The sequence below is a fragment of the Bufo bufo genome, chromosome 2 (assembly GCF_905171765.1).
Source record: "Bufo bufo chromosome 2, aBufBuf1.1, whole genome shotgun sequence".
Taxonomy (NCBI): domain Eukaryota; kingdom Metazoa; phylum Chordata; class Amphibia; order Anura; family Bufonidae; genus Bufo; species Bufo bufo.
In genome coordinates, this window is record NC_053390.1 from 717,024,426 (window position 1) to 717,049,853 (window position 25,428).

Consider the following 25,428-nt stretch of genomic DNA (forward strand, 5'->3'; position numbering starts at 1 on the left):
CATTTGGTGGACCTGACTTATAGTCCAACAGTGCTGGATTAACATTCAGAAGTATTTGGTATGGATCTCCCCCTGTCAGCGCCTTTTTACTTGTTAGGACTTAAACATTGGGGGTTTACTAATGCAGCCTATAAACTTCCTCAATATATAGGGATACATACATACATACATACATACATAAATATTCCTTCCAGATGGAGATCTTCTTCACTATCTATCACAGTAGTTACCCAGAGGATCAATAGAATCCTACTTTATCAGACACTTAATGCTACTCTTAACCACTCTAGAGAACAGCTCTATAGGGTATGGAACCCATGGATGAACTGTACTAATTCCGCTAAGAAAAAGGGGGTTAGTCAGCACATCCTAATGCGCAGGTGCACGCTGCCATGGCTAGAAACACGAAGAAAAAAATAAAAATACAATGCAACAGGACTCTACAAACCAAATAAAGTACAATAATGCCATAGTTATAGAAAATATTCTGGTGCTAAAGCTTATTTTGTAAATATGAGATTCTTGGCAAATACATTTTGTACAAAATTATTTGTGCCCGCCTGCCGGTGTCAAGGCTATCTCTATAGGACGGGAACCTAACACTAAATACTACCTGTTATGTGCCATAATAGCCACCATAAAATTCAGGAAATGCATGTTCCATATGCATGCTGTGTCCACTCTGCCTTTTACCATTTTTGTTGCCATAATGGCCTCCATTAAATCCAGGGAATGCAGGTACCAACATGCACGCTAAGCTCACTCTATACCTCTCCTGGTGCCAGATGGCTTCCAATGATTGCAATGAGAGCAGGCTACAGCTTTATACTTACACTAATTAAAATCAGCCAATGGGGCAGACAGGCTAGTCAGCAGTGACCAACAGGAGGCAGCCACACCTCCAGCTCAGTACAACTGCAAGAAAAAGGGGGTCAGTCAGCACATCCCATTGCACGAAGAAAAAAATATACAATGCAACAGCACTCTGCAAACCAAATTCAACAGCACTCTGCAAAACGAATTCCGCTCATCTGATGTACTTTTTGTCTCTATGAGCATATGAGGATGACCCTTCTTTCTCCTGCCCCTTTCCTATTCTTATGACCGTTTGGCGTGGAGGACCGTGGGGGCTAGGCCCTCTTCTTAACAATTATATCTTTCATTTTGTGTTCTTACTGTTCTCCTACAGTTTCTTTGTTATTGAATATTACTCAACTTAAGATATATGTCTTTGATCAACACTGTTTGCTAAGTATGTTCATTATTTGTGCCAAACTACTGGACAAAGGGGTCCCAGCATGACCACCAGTGCTCCCAGCAGTAGAGGTGCTCTCGCTCATTATTGCTCTGTCTGCTAGTTATATAGCAGGTATGGGTGTATATACCTTTTATATGAAGTTGTTAATATTTTTTATGGTAGAAATTATAGTTATTTGAAATATTTGTGTCCACTTTTGGAAACCAATTTTCTCATTTACCCTACTAGGGAATTCAGAGTTAACAGAGGAGGGGAGTTACCTTTTGGCCACAGTTGAGAGTAGTTACAAAGAGCATCTCTGGCTCTGGAAGACTTGTCCTATATTACACAGGCAATCCGTTGATGGACACTGTGTAATGCTTCATTTCCCCTGCGGTGGCACTGTGGGCAAACTGAACACTTACCGCAAGGTTTCTCTACAGATTCCAGCGGACTGCTGGGGGACACTCTTTGATTGACTTATTGACAAGAGAACCTTGTAATAAGTACTGTAGCAATAGTCCAAAGCCAAGAATCCCTTTAATCATGAAGAGGCAGTTCTTGTTAAAAGGCATTTAATAAATAATTCAGCTCTGGGCAGAGATTCAGTAAAAGGAGGCAGCACCGGGTTTATTACTAAAGCTTGTGCTCCCTGTATCTACATCATATGGTACAGCTTAGTGTTCCTGGATGGCGCTGTAGGCACAGAAGCATGAAATGACAACAACGGGTCCTTCATGGGAAATAACACTGTTCATTTACTGAATAAAAGGCTCAATTCACAGAAATTAAGTATTTAATAGAAATCATTCCAATATGGGTAACAGAACATAAAAAATATATTAGAAGTATCCTTACAGCAGATACAGAGTTTGTGAAATGAACAACGGTAGTTAAATTGTACAAAACCAGAGCTTACCGATCATCTACCAATAGAAGAGAATACAATCATTACTACCATCCAATCAGAAATACAAAAAATGTGCTTCCTGGGATTCAACCATCAACGTCTTCTTCTATCAACCTTTCAAGTAACCTAAAGAAAAGTAATTGGGAATTAGTAGGCAAGTATTCCAGAAATGTTGTTGATGTTAAGTTGTCCATACAGACGTCACTTGGCCGAACCACCCAATATCAGCACCACAGGCTGACCATGTAATGTGTACGGGAGCCTCAGACTTTCCCCTTAAAAGGCTGATGTTTAGTGAGATAAGGATGGACATGTTAGATTTCAACTTCCAAGTCTATATATTCTTGTGGAGGTCGGGTGCCCTTCATCTGCTTCTTTGCCTCTTCTTGCTGAAAACATGCATGCTTGGCCAAGTCAACAGGGGAAGATCGTTGGCCAAACGAGCATTAGAAAGATAGCTATCTTTTATGGCCAACATAAAGCTCTGCTCACATGTGGCAGATTTATTGCAGAAATTGCGATGATTGCTCTATTCATCAGAAAGCCATGCACATGAGCAGACACAACCCATTCAGTCCCATGGAATGGATTTTTCCATTGCAAAAATCTGTCACATGTAAATGTATCCTTGAAGAGAAACTGCAGCCATAAAATGAACATTGATGGATCTGTATGCTACTTTAAACTGGACTAGTGGTTGCAACAGCAACCCCAGAAGTGTCAACCAAGCTGTCAAAGTGAGCACCACCCTGGACTCCTAAGAAATGGTGCACATGGTATGTGATGGTTCATGTCTCTGCCGAAAGTCCAAGAAGAGGCATATGTGGCATTTTACTGCCCCTTCTGTTCGGCAATCTCAGGGCCTCTTGTTATGCGATATACAATCAGGTCCATAAATATTGCGACATCGACACAATCGTAACATTTTTGGCTCTATACACCACCACAATGGATTTGAAATGAAACAAACAAGATGGGCTTTACCTGCAGACTGTCAGCTTTAATTTACATCCAAATCAGGTGAACGGTGCAGGAATTACAACAGTTTGCATATGTGCCTCCCACTTGTTAAGGAACCAAAAGTAATGGGACAATTGGCTTCTCAGCTGTTCCATGGTCAGGTGTGTGTTATTCCCTCATTATCCCAATTACAATGAGCAGATAAAAGGTCCAGAGTTCATTACAAGTGTGCTATTTGCATTTGGAAACTGTTGCTGTCAACTCTCAAGATGAGATCCAAAGAGCTGTCACTATCAGTGAAGCAAGTCATTATTAGCAGGGCTGTGGAGTCGGTAGCTAAATGTTCCGACTCCGACTCCTCAGTTTTATGTACTTCCGACTCCTCTGTATTAATATGCAAATGTATTTTATACATTCCTTGAGGGAAAGAAACGCAACCTACCACAGGACTACTGGCTGGGAAGCCAACAGTCTACTGTATTGCACAGTTTAAGCAAAAGACAAACACAATGAAAACAAAGGAGGATTCAGGAAGGGGCATTTATTCTAAAACATGATTTTCCTAGGAGAATCCCATAGTCATGTTTGAAGTTTAAGCTAACAATCGGAGTTTACAAGTTTTTATAGCCTTAGGCTACTTTCACACCTGCGTTCGGGTGTCCGCTCGTGAGCTCCGTTTGAAGGGGCTCACGAGCGGTCCTGAACGCAGCCGTCCAGCCTTGATGCATTCTCAATGGAGGCAAATCCACTGAGAATGCATCCGCCTGCCAGCGCTCAGCCTCCGCTCCGCTCAGTAAGCGGACACCTGAACGCTGCTTGCAGCGTTCGGGTGTCCGCCTGGCCGTGCGGAGGCTAACGGATCCGTCCAGACTTACAATGTAAGTCAATGGGGACGGATCCGCTTGAAGATGACACCATATGGCTCAATCTTCAAGCGGATCCGTCCCCCATTGACTTTCAATGTAAAGTCTGAACGGATCCGCTCAGGTTACTTTCAGACTTAGAAAATTTTCTAAGTTATAATGCAGACGGATCCGTTCTGAACGGATGCGAACGTCTGCATTATCGGAGCGGATCCGTCTGATGAAACATCAGACAGATCCGCTCCGAACGCTAGTGTGAAAGTAGCCTTAGCTAAATGACAGCAGTTTTTCCAATGGTTTACAGCTTCAGTCTTGAACTATTGGCCCTCCATTCCCTTCACTTATACAAGTGTCTCACTCTCTAGTCCTGCAAAAAACATATTTATTTAATCCCTTATCAGTGAGAGGCTAGGTTACACATGGACGCTGCGTTCCCTGTAAAAGCAGAACACAACACTATGGAAAGTATAAGTATTGCAGCTCCTAATTGTGCGTTGCGTGCCATATAGTGAAGCACATGAAAAGCATGCTTCTTCACGGTCACTTAACGTGTTCGTTTTGCGGTTACGTGAGGCACTGCATGCATTGGTCTTTATTCTTACAGTAGAGAAGTCATTAATTATAACTTTTTGTGAATTGGGACATTCAAACTTGCTTTTTTTTTTTATTCCAATCTAAATTTAGTAGGAGTCGGAGTCGGTGCATTGTTTGCCGACTCCGACTCCAGGTACCTAAAATTTCCCCCGACTCCTCGACTCCGACTCCACAGCCCTGATCATTAGGCTGAAAAAACAAAAACAAACCCATCAGAGAGATAGCAAAAACATTAGGCGTGGCCAAAACAACTGTTTGGAACATTCTTAAAAATAAGGAACGCACCGGTGAGCTCAGCAACACCAAAAGACCCAGAAGACCACAGAAAACAACTATGGTGGATGACCGAAGAATTATTTCCCTGGTGAAGAAAACAACAGTTGGCCAGATCAAGAACACTCTCCAGGAGGTAGGTGCATGTGTGTCAAAGCCAACAATCAAGAGAAGACTTCACCAGAGTGAATACAGAGGGTTCACCACAAGATGTAAACCATTGGTGAGCCTCAAAAACAGGAAGGCCAGATTAGAGTTTGCCAAACAACATCTAAAAAAGCCTTCACAGCTCTGGAACAACATCCTATGGACAGGTGAGACCAAGATCAACTTGTACCAGAGTGATGGGAAGAGAGGAGTATGGAGAAGGAAAGGAACTGCTCATGATCCTAAGCATACCACCTCATCAGTGAAGCATGGTGGTGGTAGTGTCATGGCGTGGGCATGTATGGCTGCCAATGGAACTGGTTCTCTTGTATTTATTGATGATGTGACTGCTGACAAAAGCAGCAGGAAGAATTCTAAAGTGTTTCGGGCAATATTATCTGCTCATATTCAGCCAAATGCTTCAGAATACATTTGGCAGCGCTTCACAGTGCAGATGGACAATGACCCAAAGCATACTGCAAAAGCAACCAAAGAGTTTTTTTAAGGGAAAGAAGTGGAATGTTATGCAATGGCCAAGTCAATCACGTGACCTGAATCCGATTGAGCATGCATTTCACTTGCTGAAGACAAAACTGAAGGGAAAATGCCCCAAGAACAGGCAGGAACTGAAGACAGTTGCAGTAGAGGAGCATCACCAGGGATGAAACCCAGCGTCTGGTGATGTCTATGCGTTCCAGACTTCAGGCTGTAATTGACTGCAAAGGATTTGCAACCAAGTATTAAAAAGTGAAAGTTTGATTTATGATGATTATTCTGTCCCATTACTTTTGGTCCCTTAACAAGTGGGAGGCACTGTTCACCTGATTTGGATGTAAATACCCTCAAATTAAAGCTGACAGTCTGCAGTTAAAGCACATCTTGTTCGTTTCATTTCAAATCCATTGTGGTGGTGTATAGAGCCAAAAATGTTAGAATTGTATCGATGTCCCAATATTTATGGACCTGACTGTAGGTGAACTGTCCTCTTCTGCTGAAAGGTTCCCAGAATAGAAGTAAATATGTCTATTCTGCTGACAGTTTCCCAGAACGTGATACACGTAAACAGGCATGTCCTTCTGACAGGTTCCCAGAAAAATTAAGCACCAAGCTACTTTTTAAAGTAAACCTGTGAGCATGAGAACACAATGTAAGCTACAGACAGCATGTTATAGAGCTGGAGGAGCTGAGCAGATCGATATATCATTTTATAGGAAATGACTCTGCAAAACGTACAATTTATTCATTTAATAATAATTCATTTCATGATTGTTCGCAGCCTGTATTGGGCAAGGAATTGAGCATCTGTCAAAACCCAGAATAGAGGCTGGCGGTGGTAAAGGAGCTGAGCAGATTGATATATGATTTTTCATTTTATAGTTACAGAACACTTGTAATGTTGTAATAATATAAACTTTTCTATCAGAATGCATTGCAAGATGGATGTTCTCATTCTGGTTGCAATGTCCAGGGTTATATATATATATATATATATATATATATATATATATATATATATATATATATACACACACACACACACACACACATACATACACACTCTTTCATCCCTAGAACACACTAGATCTACTAATATACCGGTATGCCATATTAGATTTGGGAGGTTCAGTGAGCATGGAGATTCTATTCTTTCAAAAAGAACTGTCCCTGGATATAGGAATCAGGTTGATATTACAAAGTGACGTTTTTCATGACTTTATTGATAAGAAATACTTGGCATCCCATTGGATGTGAGGTGATCTGCTCCACTGCTCAATACATCCCTGTCATTCTAGCAGCGCATAGTATGGTACAGATAGTGACGCCTGCAGTGGGCCATCATACCTATAGCGGTGCATGGTACTGGCTGTGCAGGGATATGGACTGTTGCAGCTTCTCTTCTTTGGCTCTTCTACTGTGGCAGCCCTGAAGCAGAGAGGAGACAAAGCAATCATGTCAGTGGAACAATGATAAGATACAATGGAGAGCACTTGTATACACATAGGTGGACTTTGTTACTGAACACAATATGACAGGCATGTATGAGGGTGAATGCACACGTTCAGGATTTATGTGCGGACAATCCACACTGAAATCTGCAGGTGTTCGCAGGGATTAATTGGTGCAGATTTTACTGTCCCCATTGAAGTGAATGGAGAAAATCTGGACAGGAAAGATAAAATAAATTGACATTTTGTGGATTTTAAAATCTGCACCGTAGGTCAAAATTCGCACAGAAAAAATCTGCATCGTGCGCATGAGATTACAATGCACATGACCTATGGTGCAGATTTTCATCACACAAATCCGCGCAGAAAATCCACACGCAATCCTGATCGTGTGCATTTAGCCTTAAAACCAATATAAACCCTGCCCTGGGAGGTGCTTTTTCCTCTGATCTTGGAATTTATTAATGCACTTCAGGTATCTCCGATTCAGGAAAATGGTGGTCACATTTCAGGTCCAGACAGTTAATTAGATCTATGAGACATCATCTTTGTCAGACATTATTGTGACATGGCTAGCTTAAACTTCTCAAACAGCACAGCAGAGAAAACAATTGAAGCTGTCATTTCACCTCTTTTCAATGTACATTAAAGGTCCACACACAGAATATCAGCAGATGTAGACAGCAACCTACATTCTGCCTATGTATCTGAAGGGTAATAGCATGGAAACTGATTCTATCAAATCTGGTTTTAAAGACTACGTACACCTTCGGAGGAAATTTTATTATGATTGCATTTTACAAATTTTGGGCTAATAATCTTTTTTTCAATTGGTCTTCATTAAAAATATTGTGCCATTCTGTCACAAAGGGTAAACTGTTTTTCGAGCTGTGGTCATCTAATAAACCTTATCTCTAAATTACTAAGAGGTCAAGATAAGAACTGAGCTGTAATGAGCATTTATAATGTCAGAGAGCAGAGATAAGGAATCCCTCAGATGAGCTGGCTGACAAAGCAGAGAGAAAATTCAGAGGCTGCTACTAGAGCATCTCAGCCCTGTACAGAAAAAAACGAGATTTTTGTATAACTTACCAGTAAAATCTCTTTCTCGCTCTTCCTTGGGGGACACAGGAAACCTTGGGTATAGCTCATCTCCATAGGAGGCGTGACACTAAGTGAAAGACTGTTAAGCCCCTCCTCCAGCAGCTATACCCTCAGCCTGGAGAGAGAGACTACCAGTTATGTGCGCAAGTAGTTAAAACAAAGGCAAGGATCAACCAAATTAACACCAACAAGTCAAAACACCCGTCAGGGCAACCAAAACAATGGGTGGGTGCTGTGTCCCCCAAGGAAGAGCGAGAAAGAGATTTTACTGGTAAGTTATACAAAAATCTCGTTTTCTCGCCAAATTCCTTGGGGGACACAGGAAACCTTGGGACGTTCAAAAGCAGTCCACAAATAGGGAGGGACCACAACCCAAGGTGAATTAAAGCACCATAGGCATTAAGGCACCGCCGCCTGCAAGACCAGGCGGCCCAAAGCAGCATCCGCCGATGCATAAGTGTTCACCCTGTAGAACTTGGTGAAAGTGTGCAAAGAAGACCAGGTGGCCGCCTTACACAATTGTTCAGCCGAAGCTCGATTTCGCTGAGCCCAGGAAGCCCCGACCGCTCTGGTAGAATGAGCGGTAACACCAAAGGGCGGCTCCCTGCCCTTAGCACGGTAAGCCTCAGCAATAGCCATCTTGATGAAGCGGGCAATAACCACTTTGGACGCTGCCAGCCCCCTGCGCGGACCCTCCGGAACCACAAATAGAGAATCCGTGCGCCGAAAGGGTCTAGTTACATCCAAGTAGATCCTCAGAGCCCTAACAACATCCAGACGGTGAAGATCCCGTTCCCGAGGATGAGACGGGGACGGGCACAGAGAAGGAAGGACAATATCTTCATTCAGGTGAAAAGCGGACACCACCTTCGGAAGGAAATCCGGAACCGGGCGGAGAACCACCTTGTCCAAGAGGGGTTCTACGCAAGAAAGTGCCGCCAATTCAGACACACGCCGAAGAGACGTGATGGCAACGAGGAAAAACACTTTGCAAGACAACAAGCGAAGGGAAACCCTGCGTAGAGGCTCGAAAGGGGAAGATTGGAGAGCCGTCAGCACAATATTAAGATCCCAAGATGGAACGGAAACGCGATACGGGGGAGCATAGTGAGCAACCCTCTGAAGAAAAGTCTTAACTGGACCGAGCGGAGCCAGAGGGCGCTGAAAAAGGATCGAAAGTGCTGAGATCTGACCCTTTAGGGTACTGAGACCCAAACCCAAGTCCAGACCAGACTGCAAAAAGGATAAAATCGTGGGGAGAGAAAACCGAAGGGGATGAACATCTAAGGTCTCACAGAAATTCAAATAGGCCCGCCAGGTTCGGTAATAAATCCTGGACGATGCCGGTTTACGCGCACGAATCATGGTACGGACCACTTCAGCAGAAAACCCCCGCCGCGTTAGGACTGCGGTTTCAATAGCCACGCCGCTAAATGTAGCGACCCTAAATGCTGGTGGAAGATCGGCCCTTGAGAGAGGAGGTCTTCTCTTAGAGGCAGAGGCAAGGGAGCGTCTGCCAGGAGCAACATAAGGTCGGCGTACCAAGGACGACGAGGCCAATCCGGGGCTATTAGGATCGCAGGCGTGCCCTCCGCCGCGATCTTCCGAAGGACTCGTGGAAGAAGAGGCAGGGGCGGAAAAACGTAGAGGAGAGAGAACTCCGTCCAGGGAAGGACGAGCGCGTCCGCGCCGTAAGCGTCCGGATCCTTGGCTCTGGCCATGAAGGTGGGAAGCTTGTGGTTGAATCTGGAGGCCATGAGATCCACGTCCGGACGACCCCAACGGAGACAAAGAGACTCGAAGACGTCGGGGTGCAGAGACCACTCGCCCGGGTCGATCGTCGTCCGACTGAGGAAATCCGCCGCCCAATTGTCCACCCCCGGGATGTAAATGGCCGAAAGGGCTGGAATCATGAACTTCCGCCCAGCGAAGGATTAGAGACACCTCCCTCATTGCCGCCGCGCTGCGAGTGCCCCCCTGATGATTTATGTATGTGAACAGGGTGACCCTGAAGCAGCGAAGTCCAATGCCGGAGTGAGAGGAGAACCGCCCTCAGCTCCAGAACGTTGATCGGCAGTTTGGACTCCGATGGAGACCAAGTGCCTTGTACGGACCGAGGAGAAAACACCCCCCCCAACCCCGCAGACTGGCATCGGTGGTAATCACCAACCAAGTTATCGGCAGGAAGGTCTTCCCTTGGAGAGGGGTCCGCAGCCACCAGAGGAGAGAGGAGCGAACCTGGGGGGAAAGGGGAAAATGCTGATCCAGACTCTCCTGGGACTTGTCCCAGGCGGACAGAATGGCCGTCTGAAAGGTGCGGGAGTGATACTGCGCGTAGGGGATTGCTTCGAAACAGGACACCATCTGTCCCAAGACCCGCATGCTGAACCGGAAGGAAGGATGGCGGTGGGTCAGAAGGCTCCGAACCGATCGATGAAGGAGCTGGCGCTTCTCTGACGGAAGCCGAACCTCCGCTGCATCTGTATCCAGCAGCATCCCCAAAAAGATCAGTTGCCTGGATGGAGCCAGAGAGGATTTGGGAAGATTGATAACCCAACCGAACCGGCGTAAGGTTTGTAGCGAGAGGTCCACACTGGCGGATGTCAGTGACAGAGAAGGTGCCTTGATAAGGAGATCGTCCAAATATGGAAGAAGAAAAACTCCCCTGGAACGAAGTAAGGCGAGGACAGGGGCAAGGACCTTTGTGAAAACGCGAGGGGCCGTCGCCAGCCCGAAGGGGAGAGCAACGAACTGGTAGTGGTCGGACCCCACTGCAAAGCGCAGAAAGCATTGATGACACCGAGCGATTGGAATATGAAGGTAGGCGTCCTGGATGTCGATAGAGGCCAGGAACTCCCCTTTTTCCAGAGAGGCCACCACCGATCTGAGAGACTCCATCCGGAATCGCTGAAGACGAAGGAAACGGTTTAACCGTTTTAGATCCAGAATGGGACGAACCGAGCCTTCTTTTTTGGGGACCACAAAAAGGTTCGAATAGAACCCCTTGAATCTTTCTTCCATAGGAACCGGAGCGATGACCCCTTTGTCCAGAAGGGTGCGAGTGGCAGTAAAGAAATCGGCCGCCCCTTGGGGATCTCGGGGAACCCGGGAGCGAAAGAACCGAACTGGGGGGAGGGACGCAAACTCGAGTTTGTACCCGGAAGACACAACCTCGAGGGCCCAGGCGTCGGAGACGTGCGCCTGCCAGAAGTCCCTGAACAGGAGGAGACGTCCCCCCACCCGGGTGGGTGGGGGCGCACCTTCAGGTAGGGTTCTGCTTGGTCGCGGGAGGGCGAGCAGGCTGTGACTTGCGCCAGGAGGGCTGGGTCCGAAAAAAAGGTTTCTTACGTCTGTCTTGGACAGGGTTAGTGGATGGACCTGAAGTGGTGCGAGGTGCGGGAGCCCTGCGGGAAGACCTGAAGCGAGAAAAGGTGGGACGGCCTCGAGTGGTGCTCCTAGTCCTGGATTGGGGAAGATGTGTACTCTTCCCCCCCGTGGCTTCGGAGATGATTTTATCCAAGCGGGTCCCGAACAATCGAGAACCAGTGAAGGGAAGGCCAGTAAGAGACCGCTTTGACGTGGCGTCTGCCGTCCAAACCTTTAACCAAAGCTCCCTCCTAGCCGAAACGGCCAGGGCAGACGAACGGGCTATGAGAGCCCCCGCATCCAGGGATGCTTCACAGACAAATTTGCCGGCTTGAACGATAAGTTGGGCTAGAGCACGGAGATCCTGAATAGGGACGTCGGATTCAAGCTCCTGATCCAGCTGAGACGCCCACTCTGAAACCGCTTTTCCAGCCCAAGCGGAGGCAAAGACCGGCCTAAGGGCGGAACCGGAGGCTGCAAAAATACCTTTTGTAATGGCCTCTATACGGCGATCCTCAGTGGATTGTAAGGAAGAACCATCTGCAACGGGAATAGCCGTGCTTTTGGACAAACGGGCCACAGGGGGGTCGACTTTAGGTGGTGACGCCCAGTTTGTAATGCAATCCGCCGGGAATGGATAACAGATATCCAACTTTTTAGTCGGGGTAAAACGGGCATCAGGACGGGCCCAGGCCTTAGAAACCACTGACGAGAAGTCAGCATGGAGGGGAAAAAACGCAGACGCCTGTTTTTGGCGAAAAAAGGAAACACTGTTTTTTTCAGAATTAGGAGGATCATCGTGAATCTTAAAGGTATCACGGATATTGTTAATAAGATGGCCCACGGCAGAAGCCAGCTTTGAAGGTAAGGCCGAGTCCATATCCCAATCTGAATCGACTAGTTCCCCTTCAGAGGGCATATCCTGTAATGAGGAAGGGCCCGACTGAGAGCGCACCCTTGGGGGTGATACCGAAGCATCCGAGGATGATAGGTGCTCCGCCCTGGACCGCTTCTGGGGTTGACGGGCTCTGGAGGTGTCACCTGCAGAGAGAGACTCAGACGGGTCAGCTAAGATAGCGGACCCGGAGGGCCCAGCAGGGGAATTATCCGGCTGCGGTAAGGGCAATGCATCTGCAAGGCGGCCCATAACGTTAGTGAGACTGACCACAGCCTGGGAAAGGGATCTAGCCCAGTCAGGGGGATCCAAGAGGCCAGGGGGTGACACAACAGATGGCGGACCCTGTAATGGGGCTTTGCAAGCCGAGCAATGCGGGTCAGGCTGCCCTTGAGGAAGGGGCGACTTACATGCAGGTATGATACCAAGGTCCAGCAGGCACTGAGGGGTCAGACATGTTGGCTGGAAGTAATATAAAAGCGTCCAGGCCAGAGGGCTGCAGTGCTAGAAGGGGTCAACAGTCCTACCAGGTCACAGTGGGAGCAGACTGCACAGCAGCGGCAGCAGCAGCGGCAGCAGCAGTGGCAAACACGGCAGCGGCAACACCTGAGGTAAAAATGATCCGTCCTGAGAGCAGGCAGGCACGAAGAGGAGGCGGGGCTAATGAGGAGCGGGAAGAAAAGACGTCCGCCCCTTGACTGAAGCCTAACATGCACGGGGGAAGCGGAACGAAGCTCCGCCCCCCGCTGAAACTTTCGCGTGCGCGATTCAAGATGCCGCCGATGCCCCACAGAATATTGTCCCCCGTCCACCTCCTTATAAGTGGAGGCGAACGACACACCGGTAGCCGGACAAGAGCGTGCGCCTGCCAGAATATCAGCCTGGCAGTTGAGCACTGCCGCAGCACTAGCCGAGAATAACGAAAGGCGGCCCATGCGCGGACCCATGCGGCCGCCACACCTGAGGTAAACTGCGCAGTAACCCTCCCCCTCGAGCACCGCTCAGCTCTGCCCCACATACAAAGGAGCCGACAGGACGTCTTGTAATCTGAAGGCCAGGCAGAGGGGACAGCAGGAGTCAGGACCCTAACAGGAAGGGGGGGGGGGGGGGGGTAGGAACGGCTGCACAGCCACCTCACCATTCGACGTTTTCACCCTCTGTCCATCCAGCAGGGACGCCCCTTCAGCCACTGGCACCGAAGTGGCAGGAAGCTGGAGAGGGGCTTGCAGGCGGGCCACCCTTGAGCTGGCGGGATGCAGGGGAGCTGGGCTGCCCTGGTCCTCCTTTTCTTCTGTGGGGGAGGCAGCAGTGCGGATAGCCGGCACTGGCGCAGCTCAACCCCGGGAAAACAGAGAGGTCTATTGCGACTCTGTTGTCCCTGTTGAAAAAAGCAAAACAATTGAATATAATATAAAAGAGAAAAATAAAAAATAAAATCTTTAGCAAAGACAGCTCTGCAGTGCAGAGAGTGTCTTGCCTCCTTGACACTAAGCAAAAAACTGGTAGTCTCTCTCTCCAGGCTGAGGGTATAGCTGCTGGAGGAGGGGCTTAACAGTCTTTCACTTAGTGTCACGCCTCCTATGGAGATGAGCTATACCCAAGGTTTCCTGTGTCCCCCAAGGAATTGGGCGAGAAAAGGTCTGTATATTTTTAATAAATTTAACTAATTAAAAAAATGGCTTTAGCTCAAACTGAGTACAATGCACCTAACAAAAAAATTGCCCCCAAAAGGTGTACATAGTCTTTAAAGGCAGTCATTGCAATAATAAATACATACGGTATCTAAAGGAACTGCTGTTCCGTATTTCCCCTGTATAATGCTCACCACCATTACAGATCATTTTATCTGTACATTTCCAAAAAGGCCAAAAATAACGAGATTTTTGTAAAACTTACCAGTAAAATCTCTTTCTCGCTCTTCATTGGGGGACACAGAGACCGTGGGTATAGCTATGTCCTCTAGGAGGCGTTGACACTAGCAAAAGCTGTTCGCTCCTCCCCTGGCAGCTATACCCCCTCCAGCCTGGAGAGAGAGCTTCAGTTTGTGAGAAGCAGTAGGAGAAGCAAGTAAACCAATGAAAAAACGTGGAACAGCAGCAATGCCAAGAACCGAACCGGGTTCTAACCAGCAACAGCCACAACTGTGGCCGAAAAACAATACTGGGTGGGTGCTGTGTCCATCAATGAAGAGCGAGAAAGAGATTTTACTGGTAAGTTTTACAAAAATCTTGTTTTCTCGCCCACCGATTTCGGCGCTAGAAGAGTCCATCACCTGACGAAGGAGCCGTGCAGTAGCGAGGTAACAAATAATACAGAGCACAGCGGTGCCCTACAGTGCCTGCCGGAGAACGGGCCATAAATCCCCTATGTGCCCGTGTCAGTAACAACCGCAGAGTAGGCGGAAACATCAGTTCCGCTACTCTGCCAGTGCCGGCGATGCTGGGCACTTACTGTGTAGGCACAGAGGGGAGGGAATCCACCAAAGGTCCAGGGCTAGGGATACTGCCCCAGGGATAAGTGAAGTCCGGTGTCTGGCCTGGGGAGGCAGGGAGGGAGGGAGAAGCAGAGAGCCCGGTGCTTGCCAAATAGGGAGGGAGAGGGTTAACATACTCACCTAGTCCCGTGTACCTAGTCCCGTGCAGGAGGAGCAAGAGCTGTAATGGTTACTCCAGGACCCCCATACCGTAGGAGCTGCAGCGTGCCCAGCCAGCACAAAGTGAGGGGCAGAGTAAAGGAATCCGGTAGAAGCCATGGTATCATACCGCCCCAGGGAAGGAGAGCTAACCTTAAACACTCCACCTGGGAAGCCAGCAACAAGGTAAAAACCCCTACCTGAGGGAATGCCCCAATGTAGCGACTGCAAACGCTAGTACCAGCGTAAAATCCGCACCAGCGGAGGAGAACAGGCTGCAAAGCTAAACCAGAGTGCCAGCACAACCACTTCCCACATCAGAAATCGTGGAAAGAGAATATAGAGTCAGTGTAACACTCGGCTTACTGGGACGTAATCACCATATTATGTGCCATGGTGTACGCACTACATATTGTTGAAGACACATTGGAACAGTGGAGGACCATGGAGATGGGGGACGCTAGGACAAATGAGAGACGCTGGGCAACCCCCTGAGGAGAGAGGTTGTCATATTCATGCCCCAAAACGGAACCGAAGGAAAAAGGACACAACGTGCAAACAGCCACAGTATCCACTGGCGGCACCAAAATACCAAGAGAGGAAGAATAAAGGGCACCAGCGTGTAACGATACTCGCTGCGCTCCACTTGTAGAAGAAGCTAAGGCACCTATAGCCATGGTGTAGGTGAAGTGCAACATCCAAGATATGTACTCATTCCCCACGGATGTGGATCACTTGTGGAAGGGGCAATGTTGCAATTATCCCACCAAGAAAGGGGGAAACGCTTACGGCAAGCACTGCGCTCAGTCGTAGTGCAAGTACTCCACCATGAAGTGTGGCAATGCAGTAATGCATCTAGCAGGAACCGAATCCAAGTAGAGAGAATACGCCTCTTACGGAAAGGGCAAGGCATATGGAGAGTCCCGTATCAATTCCCCACCTACGTAAGGGGGTAAGACAGACAGTAAACACTGAACCAGGGATAATGCCATAGCGCCAACTATGGAAGAGGCTAATCACATAGTACTGTCCCCAGTGGGAATGCAGTTCCGCCACCTAAATAAAAGGGGGAACGCCTACTGCCGGCACTGAAAAGTTCTAGTGCGGTAGACCCCAATGGAGGGAGGTAATAGCCAAGGGAGTACTGCATCCAGTAGTAGTGCAAATACCCCGCCTAACGAAGGGGGTAATGCATACGATAAGTATTGCTGTCTACCTCGGACGCCATGGACGCTAGGGAGGAAGGGTGGGGGTGTGGAGGTGACCGAGGAGGAAAATATCCTGCTCTGGCCTGCTGTGTGTAGTCTTACCTCTCAGAATCTTGCTATGGCAGTCGCAGGTTCGCCGGTGGGAGTTATCAACCAAACTACCCGGGGGTGGAATGGGAACTTCTAGAGGTTCACTCACTGGATAGCGCAGGCGGTGTTTTATCAACCAAACAACCCCGGAGGGATATTGGGAAGCCTGGAGATCCACCATTGGAGTGTGCATGGATTTCGCAGATAGTGATTTATCAACCAAATTACCCAGACGTCCACCAGTGGATTGCGCAGGTGGAGAATATCAACCAAACGACCTAGTAGGGTGATTGGGAAGGTCCATAGGTCCATCAGTGGATTTCGCAGGTAGTGATTTATCCATCAAATTACCCCGGGGGGTAATTTGGAAGGTCCAGACGTCCACCAGTGTATTGCGCAGGTAGTGCCATATCAACCAATGACCTCGGAGGGTGATTGGGAAGGTCCACCATTGGATTGCGCAGGCAGTGCTTATCAACCAAGCGACCCCAGAGGGTGATTGCGAAGGTCTGGAGATCCACCATTGGATTACGCAGGTGGAGAATACCAATCAAGCGACCCTGGAGGGTGGATTGGGAACTGAGAGGTCCTCCTCTGTCCGTACTAGGACACGGCCCAGTCTGACACGGACAGAGTGGTCCAACGGCGATGAGGCCTGATGGGGCAGGACCCGAATCTTTTATGGACTTTCTTTCTTTATTTTTAAATAAAACTGGGACGCCCAGCCTCAGGGGACCAGAGGCAGGAAGGGGTTAAATCAGCAGCATTTAAACCCATTGCCCTGCAGATAGGCACAATCCTGCACCAGCCTCACGAGATGGCTGGCCAGGAAGGGTTAACTGCCTTGAAAAAAAAACGGGGGCGGGGCTCTGTGCGCTACTGGGGAGGGGGGGGAAGTAAGGCGGGAAGAATTCGCACCAGACCTAAGCCGCCCATTCCCCCCCCCCCCCCATACCCGGGGATGAAAGAGTGTGGCCGCGAAGCCGGGGCCTAAGTTATGGACACATTTGTCACATTTGAATGCGCTCTCCGGTCGTGGATGCCGTGCGGGCCGGAGGAAGAAGGAAGGGGGTAGGCCCAAAATGAAGCCAGGGCCTAAATTTAACGGCGCCCGGACACAGTGCTGGCGGTTCTCTACTGGAGCAGCGCGATTAGCGCCCGCTCCCTGGATGGGCGGATTATGGCGCTGGGGAGCGGGAACCTCCTCCGCTCCCCTCCTGTAGCGAGGTAACAAATAATACAGAGCACAGCGGTGCCCTACAGTGCCTGCCGGAGAACGGGCCATAAATCCCCTGTGTGCCCGTGTCAGTAACAACCGCAGAGTAGGCGGAAACATCAGTTCCGCTACTCTGTCAGCGCCGGCAATGCTGGGCACTTACTGTGTAGGCACAGAGGGGTGGGAATCCACCAAAGGACCAGGGCTAGGGATACTGCCCCAGGGATAAGTGAAGTCCGGTGTCTGGCCTGGGGAGGGAGGGAGGGAGGGAGAAGCAGAGAGCCCGGTGCTTGCCAAATAGGGAGGGAGGGAGAGGGTTAACATACTCACCTAGTCCCGTGTACGCACCTTATCTTCCCCCTCCCTAAGTGGGCCCATAAGGTCACCTTCTCCAGTAGGGTCACCTCCTCAGCAGCTGGCACCGGAGTGGCAGGAGTCTGGTATGGCAGGAGGGTCTTCTCTTTGGCGGACCTAGGTGACCCCTTGGCTGGCGGGATGCAGTGGAGCGAGGCTGCCCTGGTCCACCTTGTCTTCTGTGGGAGAGGCAGCAGTGCGGATGACCGGCACTGGCGCACCTCGACCCCGGGAGAACAGGGAGGCGAGGCGTCCACTGTTTTCCCATCTGAAAAAGAAGGAAAAAAATAAACTAAAATAAAAAATCTTCAGGAGATTCCCTGCATAGCAGGGAGGTCTTGCCTCCTATTGACACTAGAAAAAAATGGAGCTCTCTCTCCAGGCTGGAGGGGGTATAGCTGCCAGGGGAGGAGCTAACAGCTTTATCTAGTGTCAACGCCTCCTAGAGGAAATAGCTATACCCACGGTCTCTGTGTCCCCCAATGAATATGGGCGAGAAAGTTATTTTTATTCATACAATTATGAATGATGAATTCATTTATATTTTACCCCAGATATGACGGTGTAGGCCCCCAGCTGTCCTGATATTGGGCTGTCCCTGGCTCCTTCCACTTTTACGCAAATGTTGAATGGTAATTGCCCTCATACTGTGCATGCACCGAGAAAGACAGAAGACTGCCCTGTATCTGCGCATCCAGTTACCATTCAGGGTCTGTGCCAAAGTGGAGGGAGACAGAAAGAGACTGAGTAAGTGGTCCCATAGACAAGCCATTAGACTAGCTTGTGTCCTGTGGATGGATATCAGTCTTTTTTGTGCACGTTGTGGTAGCAGGGTAGCTGGGGACCTTCCCTGTTAAAGACGAAGTACCATAGAAGTCATTAATAGCTGTATCAATCAAATACCAATGTTTACAACCATTCTGTACAAAGCGGACAGCCCCATATGACGACACCTACCGTTCTCTTCTCCATGAAGAGAGTTAAGAAATCATCAATTTCTGTTTTTCCCTCTAGGAAATTTTCTGCAATATCATCAGACTCCTCTTCAGCTTCATGAGCCGCAACTTTCAACCTGGCCTGAAGAGCGCTCAGACTGCAGCTCTGTACGGAGGGAAGATGCAAGACATTACAGCTCAGCGCAGTCTAATCCATAGCACGTGGCTTCATATCTGTCACTGTCTACGAGGAGTGAATCCACATGGAATATGTCTGTGCGGAATAAAAAGAACATCTCAAATCTGCTGCTATCCCTGTTATTCTGATCAGACAACTTCCCGTTACCAGTAAAGAAATGACAGCTTCCACCTGTCTGAGAGACTGCTGCATGCTACACTATGGAAAGAGACCCCCCCATTAAATGGAGCTCAATGAAAAGCCGACCTTGATGCCCATAGAAGCCAAGTCAGAGTACAGCTTTCACTCCTGAAAAATGAAGGCCGGTATCTTCACAATCAGCATTCATACACCATAAAAGGGAAGCGGTCAGCAGCTTCACGCTGCCCAGCATGAATTACTGACAGGCTCCCTGGTTACGCTGTGGAATTTCAGAGAAGAAATCCTATAAAACTGAGCTGGACACAGGGAGAGGAGTCAGGGCGGCTTCCTTCCAGCTTCTCCCTGTCTAGTTGAGAAGCTGGAGTAAAGCCCCTTCTAGGACTACGTTCTCTAGGAAACGCTGCAGAATTTCAGAGTAAAATGCTGGGTTCACATCACGTTCTTCCCATCCATTTAATGTATACAAAATACGAATATGTTAAATAGATGCCTCAGACTGATGCCATACAGTAGAATTCCGTTCACCATAGAGTTCCATTGTAAATTTTTTTATTTTTTTACTGGACTCTGCAGTATACAAGAACGTAGTGTGCTGCGTTTTTGCATTTTTCTCCTAACGTATACGTCAAACTGAGGCATAAAACGTGATGTGAACCCTCCCTAAACAGGGAACCGGTCGGGATTTCATGGTGCCTGTGGTCAACATGAATGCTCGGGTTTCCTATAGCAAAAAAGATGTTGCTGGAAGAAGGAGAATATTCAGTAACTGCACACGTGTTCTCTTCACATGTAACATTCATCCACATCTCCTGCACAATAATGTACGGTATAATCCTCCGCTACTAATCCCATTTCCCTGTAAGTACATACAAGGTCTTTTATTACATCTTGTACTTGTTACATAGATATACCTGTAGTACAATTATATTTCCACTGCTTAAATCTACATATAAGGACTCATGGACACAAACACATTTTTTGTCCGTATGACGAAGCCAGTAGGCGAAACACGCGTCGAGGTGGACTTATTGGGGATACTGTTCATGTATATTCTATATCTAAATGACATGAATATATAATCTAATATTGCCATATATGCGATTCTATCAAGAGCATTTAGTGACCACTTTCATACATGCGATTATTCATATTTGGTTATTTTTCAATATTATATCACTATAGCCTTCTATATTTATTTATTGGTGTTAAAGCGATCTTTTTGATATATATTTTTTTGTTGTTTATATTTGGTTTTATGGATCATCTTTACACATACCCTTGGTGTGTGGACGGCACAGTCAGTGTGCACTCTGTATTGTTGGGATTTTCCCCTCCAATAGCATACATTTTTTATATATTGTTCATTTTGTATTAATAAAATGATGTGACATTTTTTATCTTTTGGCTCGCTCTTTTTTCTTTTAGTTTTTTTGTTTTCTTTGGAATGCTTTTACTTAGCCAAGAGACACATTGTACTTCACATTACCGGTAGGTTTGAGTCAATTAAGTTTTACTTTTTTTTATCCCAAATTTGCTGAAAATTTGGAAAAATTACACCTTTTACAAATTTGAACCTCTATGATTTTAAGACAGATAGTGGTACCCTGCAAAATAGTTATTAACATTCACTATATTATTTTGGCATCATATTGTAAATGATATATATTTTTTTTAGGATGTTGCTGAGGCTGAGAATTGTGGAAGCAATTTCTCCAATTTTTAAGAAAAATTTCCAAAACAACTTTTGTGTTTTTTTTTACCAATTTAGTTCTGAAGTGACTTTGAGGGGCTAACATAATAGAAACCACTTATAAATGACTATATTTTAGAAACTATGGGGGTGATTTATTAAGACCAGCGTTTTACATATCCACTATAGCTGGCACCGGCCTTTACATAACTTGGACAGATCCTCCGACACTTCTAAATGCCTAAAAGATGCGTAGAAAATGGTAAATGAGTGGCCCTGCCGGCCCGCCCCATTCCACTTTTGTATACCTGGCGTGAGCAGGGGAAAGTCGCAGACTGTGGCGCAAAGGACCTTTGCGCCACAATCTGCACCAGAAAGACACTTAATATAGGCGTGTTTCTGGTTAGTAAATGACCCCCTATATCCCTCAAGTTATTCAAAACTGATTTTACAAACTTTGTTAAGCCTTTAGGATGTATTCCACAGGAATCAAAGCAAAATAGGGGTGAAATTCAAAAAAAAATTTTTTGGAAGATTTTCTATTTTAATCAATTTTTCCGATAACAGAGCAATGGGGAAAAGTAAAACTAATCTCAGTATGTATTATCCCGATTCTACAGTTTACAGAAACACCTCATATGGGGTCAAAAACTGCTGTATTGACACACGGCAGGGATAAGCAAGGAAGGAGGGCAGATTTTTGGAGGGCAGATTTTGCTGGAATGGTTTTTGGGCACCATGTCGCATTTGAAGAGGCCCTGAGTTACCCCTACAGTATAAACATCCCACAAGTGACCCCATTTGGAAACTACACTACTAAAGAATATTTTAAGGGGTGTTGTTAGCAGTTTGACCCAACAGGCATTTAATAGAATTAAGAGATACTTGGCTGTAAAAATAAAAAATTCTTTCTTCCAATAAAATGTTGCTTTAAGTCCACATTTTCACAAGTGGTAACAGGAGAAAAGGATAAAGAAAGGGCAGCAATTCCACTACTGCTTTCTGGGTTTTGTTATTACTGCATACACTGTGCAGGAAAAATATATTCTGCTGGTCTGTACGATTTCAATTTCATAATTTTTTTTTGTTTTGCTACCTTAAAAAAAAAAATCATTTTTTCAATGTTTCTGTCAATAGTCTTGAGAGGGCTTGTTTTTTGCAGTGTGAGGTGAAATTTGTATTGCACATTTTTTGATCACTTGACACTAGGTTTTTTGGAAGCGAGGTGACGAAAAAAAAAAAAAAAAAAAAAAGGCATTGTTTTTATTCATTTACTTATTTTACAGCGTTGACCTGACGGGGTAGCTCATGTGATATTTTATAGAGCAGGTCATTATGGACATAGTGATACCAATTATGTTTTTCTATTTTTTACAATATTAAATGATGAGGGGACTTGGCATTTTTTTTTTTGCACTTGATACTTTCGTTTTTTAATTTTGATAAAACATTTTTCTTTACATATGGTGGGGTTCACAACTCCCTGCCTCCTGCACCGTACATGTATGGCGCAGGTCCGGAAGAGGTTAAAGGGATACTTCCATCAATTTTATTTTTTTAACAACCCATATGTGAATACTTTAAAGAGGACCTTTCACTACTAAGCATACAGACAGAGAGGGTGGCGCCCAGGGATCCCCCTGTACTTACTATTATCCCTGGGCGCCGCTCGGTTCTCCTGGTATAGGCTCCGGTATCTTCAGATTTTCGGCTCAACTGGGAGGAGCCTGCCGGCGTCTCCTCCTCTCAGGCTGTAGCGCTGGCCAATCACAGCGCTCAGCTCATAGCCTGAGAGTTTTTTTTTTTCCTCAGGCTATGAGTTGAGCGCTGCAATTGGCCAGCACTCCAGCCTGGGAGAAGGAGACGCCGGCAGGCTCCTCCCAGTTGAGCTGAAAATCTGAAGATACCGGAGCCTATACCAGGAGAACGGAGTGGCGTCCAGGGATAATAGTAAGTGCAGGGGGATCCCTGGGCGCCGCTCTCCATGTCTGTATGCTTAGTAGTGAAAGGTCCTCTTTAAGTAATTATTATAAATGTTTTTTGAGTTTTATTTTTGGAATCATTCCATATATTCTGCTTTTTTAATTTTTAACTTCCTCCTTTGTTTGGATTTTTTGCACAGCAAACAGCCTCACATGACTTTCTCTCTCAGACCATTCACTGTGACCAAAGAGAGAAGGGGACTAATGGCTCAATTAGGGTAACACACATTACACTGATAAATGCAGTGCTCTTCAATAGACATCTTTATTTAGCCCTATTAAAAGAACGCTAGAGCTGTCATATTGTTATCCCTATTCTACTAATGTACTAGTAATAATAACCATTAGCTTGCATATAACATCTTCCTCTCACAGTAGCAGTAAAATAACTACGGACTACATATCTACCTGTAGATTATCTGCGCTGACTGCTACAGATGAGCACTATTTAGCATTTAATTTTCAATGGTATAATACTAGCCAAATTCTATAAAAATGTGTTTTATAATAATATTAAGTTTAAAAGAAAATATTAAGTTTAAAAGCTGCGTGCATTCTGCATTTTATGGAACGTCCGGCCCATAATTGAACAGTCCTATCCTATTTTTTGGGGGGTCAAGGTGAAAAAAAAAATGGCGAATCGCGTGTTTTTTTTTCTGTTACAGCGTTCACTGCATAGGAGATATTTTTCATATTTTACCAAACAAATAATAGTTTGGACTTTTCGGATGCGGCAATAAGTAATATGTTTATTTATTTATTGTTTATATATTTTATATGTAAAATTGGGAAAGGGGGGATTTAAACTTAATACTTTGGTGTTTGTTTTATTTTTTTAACTTTTTATTTACTAACTATTAGACCCCTTAGGGGCTAAAACCCTTGTCCTATTCACCCTAATAGTGATCTATTAGGGTGACTAGGACTTCACACTCTCCCTGCTGCCCTGTACTTTGTGCACACAGCAGCAGGGAGCTTACCATGGCAGCCAGGGCTTCAGTAGTGTCCTGGCTGCCATGGTAACCGATCGGAGCGCCGCGATTACACTGCTGGGGCTCCGATCGGAACTGCCACCAATGAGGAGGAGGGGACCCTGTGGCCACTGTCACCAATGACTTTAATACTGTCTCGATACGCGACCGGTAACTGCCGCGGATCTCAGCGCCTTGTCATAGAGGTCGGGTGCCGGCTATATGATTCTGCAGCCGGCACCCGCCTCCTGTATTTGAATTAATGGGTGACTAATCTTCAATGGTGGCGCAGTGGCCACAGCCCCTCCCCTCCTCTTACCTTCTGTCCTCTCATTGGTGGCAGCGGCAGCAGCGGCACAGTGGGGAGGGAGAGACTCCCTCCTTCTCCCCTGTGCTGCTGAGGGAACATAGCACGCAGTGAATCGGTAAAAGGCGAATCGAAAGTATCGATATCGATAATTCGATACCCGGTGCAACCCTAGTCACATGACCAATTGGCATGACACAAGGAGGGAATGTCACTGCTGCAAGCAGTCACTGGCTGCAGCAGCATCAAAGCGGATGTTGACAGTTGACAGCGAAGCACCTAGTCGAGGCGGGGGAGGGGGGGGGGAGAGCGAAGGAACTTGGATCCAAAGGTGGGGAACAGGTAAGTATGTTTCCCTTGACAGGTCTGGCCAGGAGGGGAGGTTTACCTAAACACCACCAAAAGGTGAACAATCCCCTTTATCACAAACCCTTCTCCAGCCAACTCATGCCCCTTGCTGTGGTTGCTACAAGTGAAATGTAGTACTAAAATAAATATGTGACCCCAATTTTGGACGATTATCTAGAGTTATACACAAGTAATACTGCAGATATGGAGTCCAGCTCACGAGTCACTATTATTATTTTTTTCCTACTGCCCCCGTTCCTCTGCTGTCAGCACTCAGAGCTGCATTGAAATACATTGTCCGGACTGAGCTGAGTGCTGACAGCGGAGGAACAGCGGGAATAGAAAAATACTAAATAGCGATCTGCACACTTATCTGGAGGACTACTCATGTATTTCTATATATAGTCCAAAATCGGGGCGACAAAGAGGTAACTGGAAGCTAGGAGAATTTACAACACAGTTTTGTGAATTTCCGGAAAAGCAGACACAAAGTAATTCAGGACATGACACCATCTTTTCTGTAGTCCAGTGTCGGTCGCATTACCTCGCTCAGCTCATGCTGTCTTTGCATCTTCTTTTCAAATGAGGCCTTCATTTGTGTCAGAAGCTCGTACTGTAAGAGAAGTAACCCATAGCTAAATAACAGAAACAATAAAACTCCGCACCCGCCATGTCAGCCCCGTCCGGTGACATACCTTATCCAACAACGCTTGTCGTTTGGACTCTAGAATTGGCTCCATTTGAAGATTCTTTTCTAGAGAGAATTTAAAAAAACCATTTCATGTCAAAACCTCAAAGAATTTTAACATAATTCTAAACCACTATCCTCTGGCTCTTACTTGCCAGCTCCTCAATATTTTTCACAAGGTCTTCTTTATCAGATATAATCTGTTTTAATTGTGGGAGATTTACAAAAAGCTCCAGAAGAACATCCTCTTGCTCCATCATATCAGTGAGTTGCGAGACGCTGAAACATAAAGAAGAAGAGACGAGAATCACTCATTCACATGAAGTTACTGTACATCTGCACGCTTGCTTCTTTATAGCATGCCGTTATAGT

At 46.5% G+C, this 25,428-nt stretch overlaps 1 protein-coding gene across 1 annotated transcript in view; it reads right to left on the reverse strand.

Moving 5' to 3' along the window:
- Nucleotides 1-2,015: 2,015 nt before the first annotated feature.
- VPS37A (VPS37A subunit of ESCRT-I) overlaps nt 2,016-25,428 on the reverse strand; it is a 58,552-nt gene continuing 35,139 nt past the window's right edge. The window contains exons 7-12 of the mRNA XM_040418790.1: nt 25,208-25,335; nt 25,064-25,122; nt 24,913-24,981; nt 18,753-18,896; nt 6,827-6,907; nt 2,016-2,273 (exon numbers count right to left, since the gene is read on the reverse strand). Of these exons, the coding sequence (XP_040274724.1) occupies nt 6,827-6,907; nt 18,753-18,896; nt 24,913-24,981; nt 25,064-25,122; nt 25,208-25,335 (481 nt within the window). The 3' untranslated portion in view covers nt 2,016-2,273. The remainder of the gene's footprint in view (nt 2,274-6,826; nt 6,908-18,752; nt 18,897-24,912; nt 24,982-25,063; nt 25,123-25,207; nt 25,336-25,428) is intronic.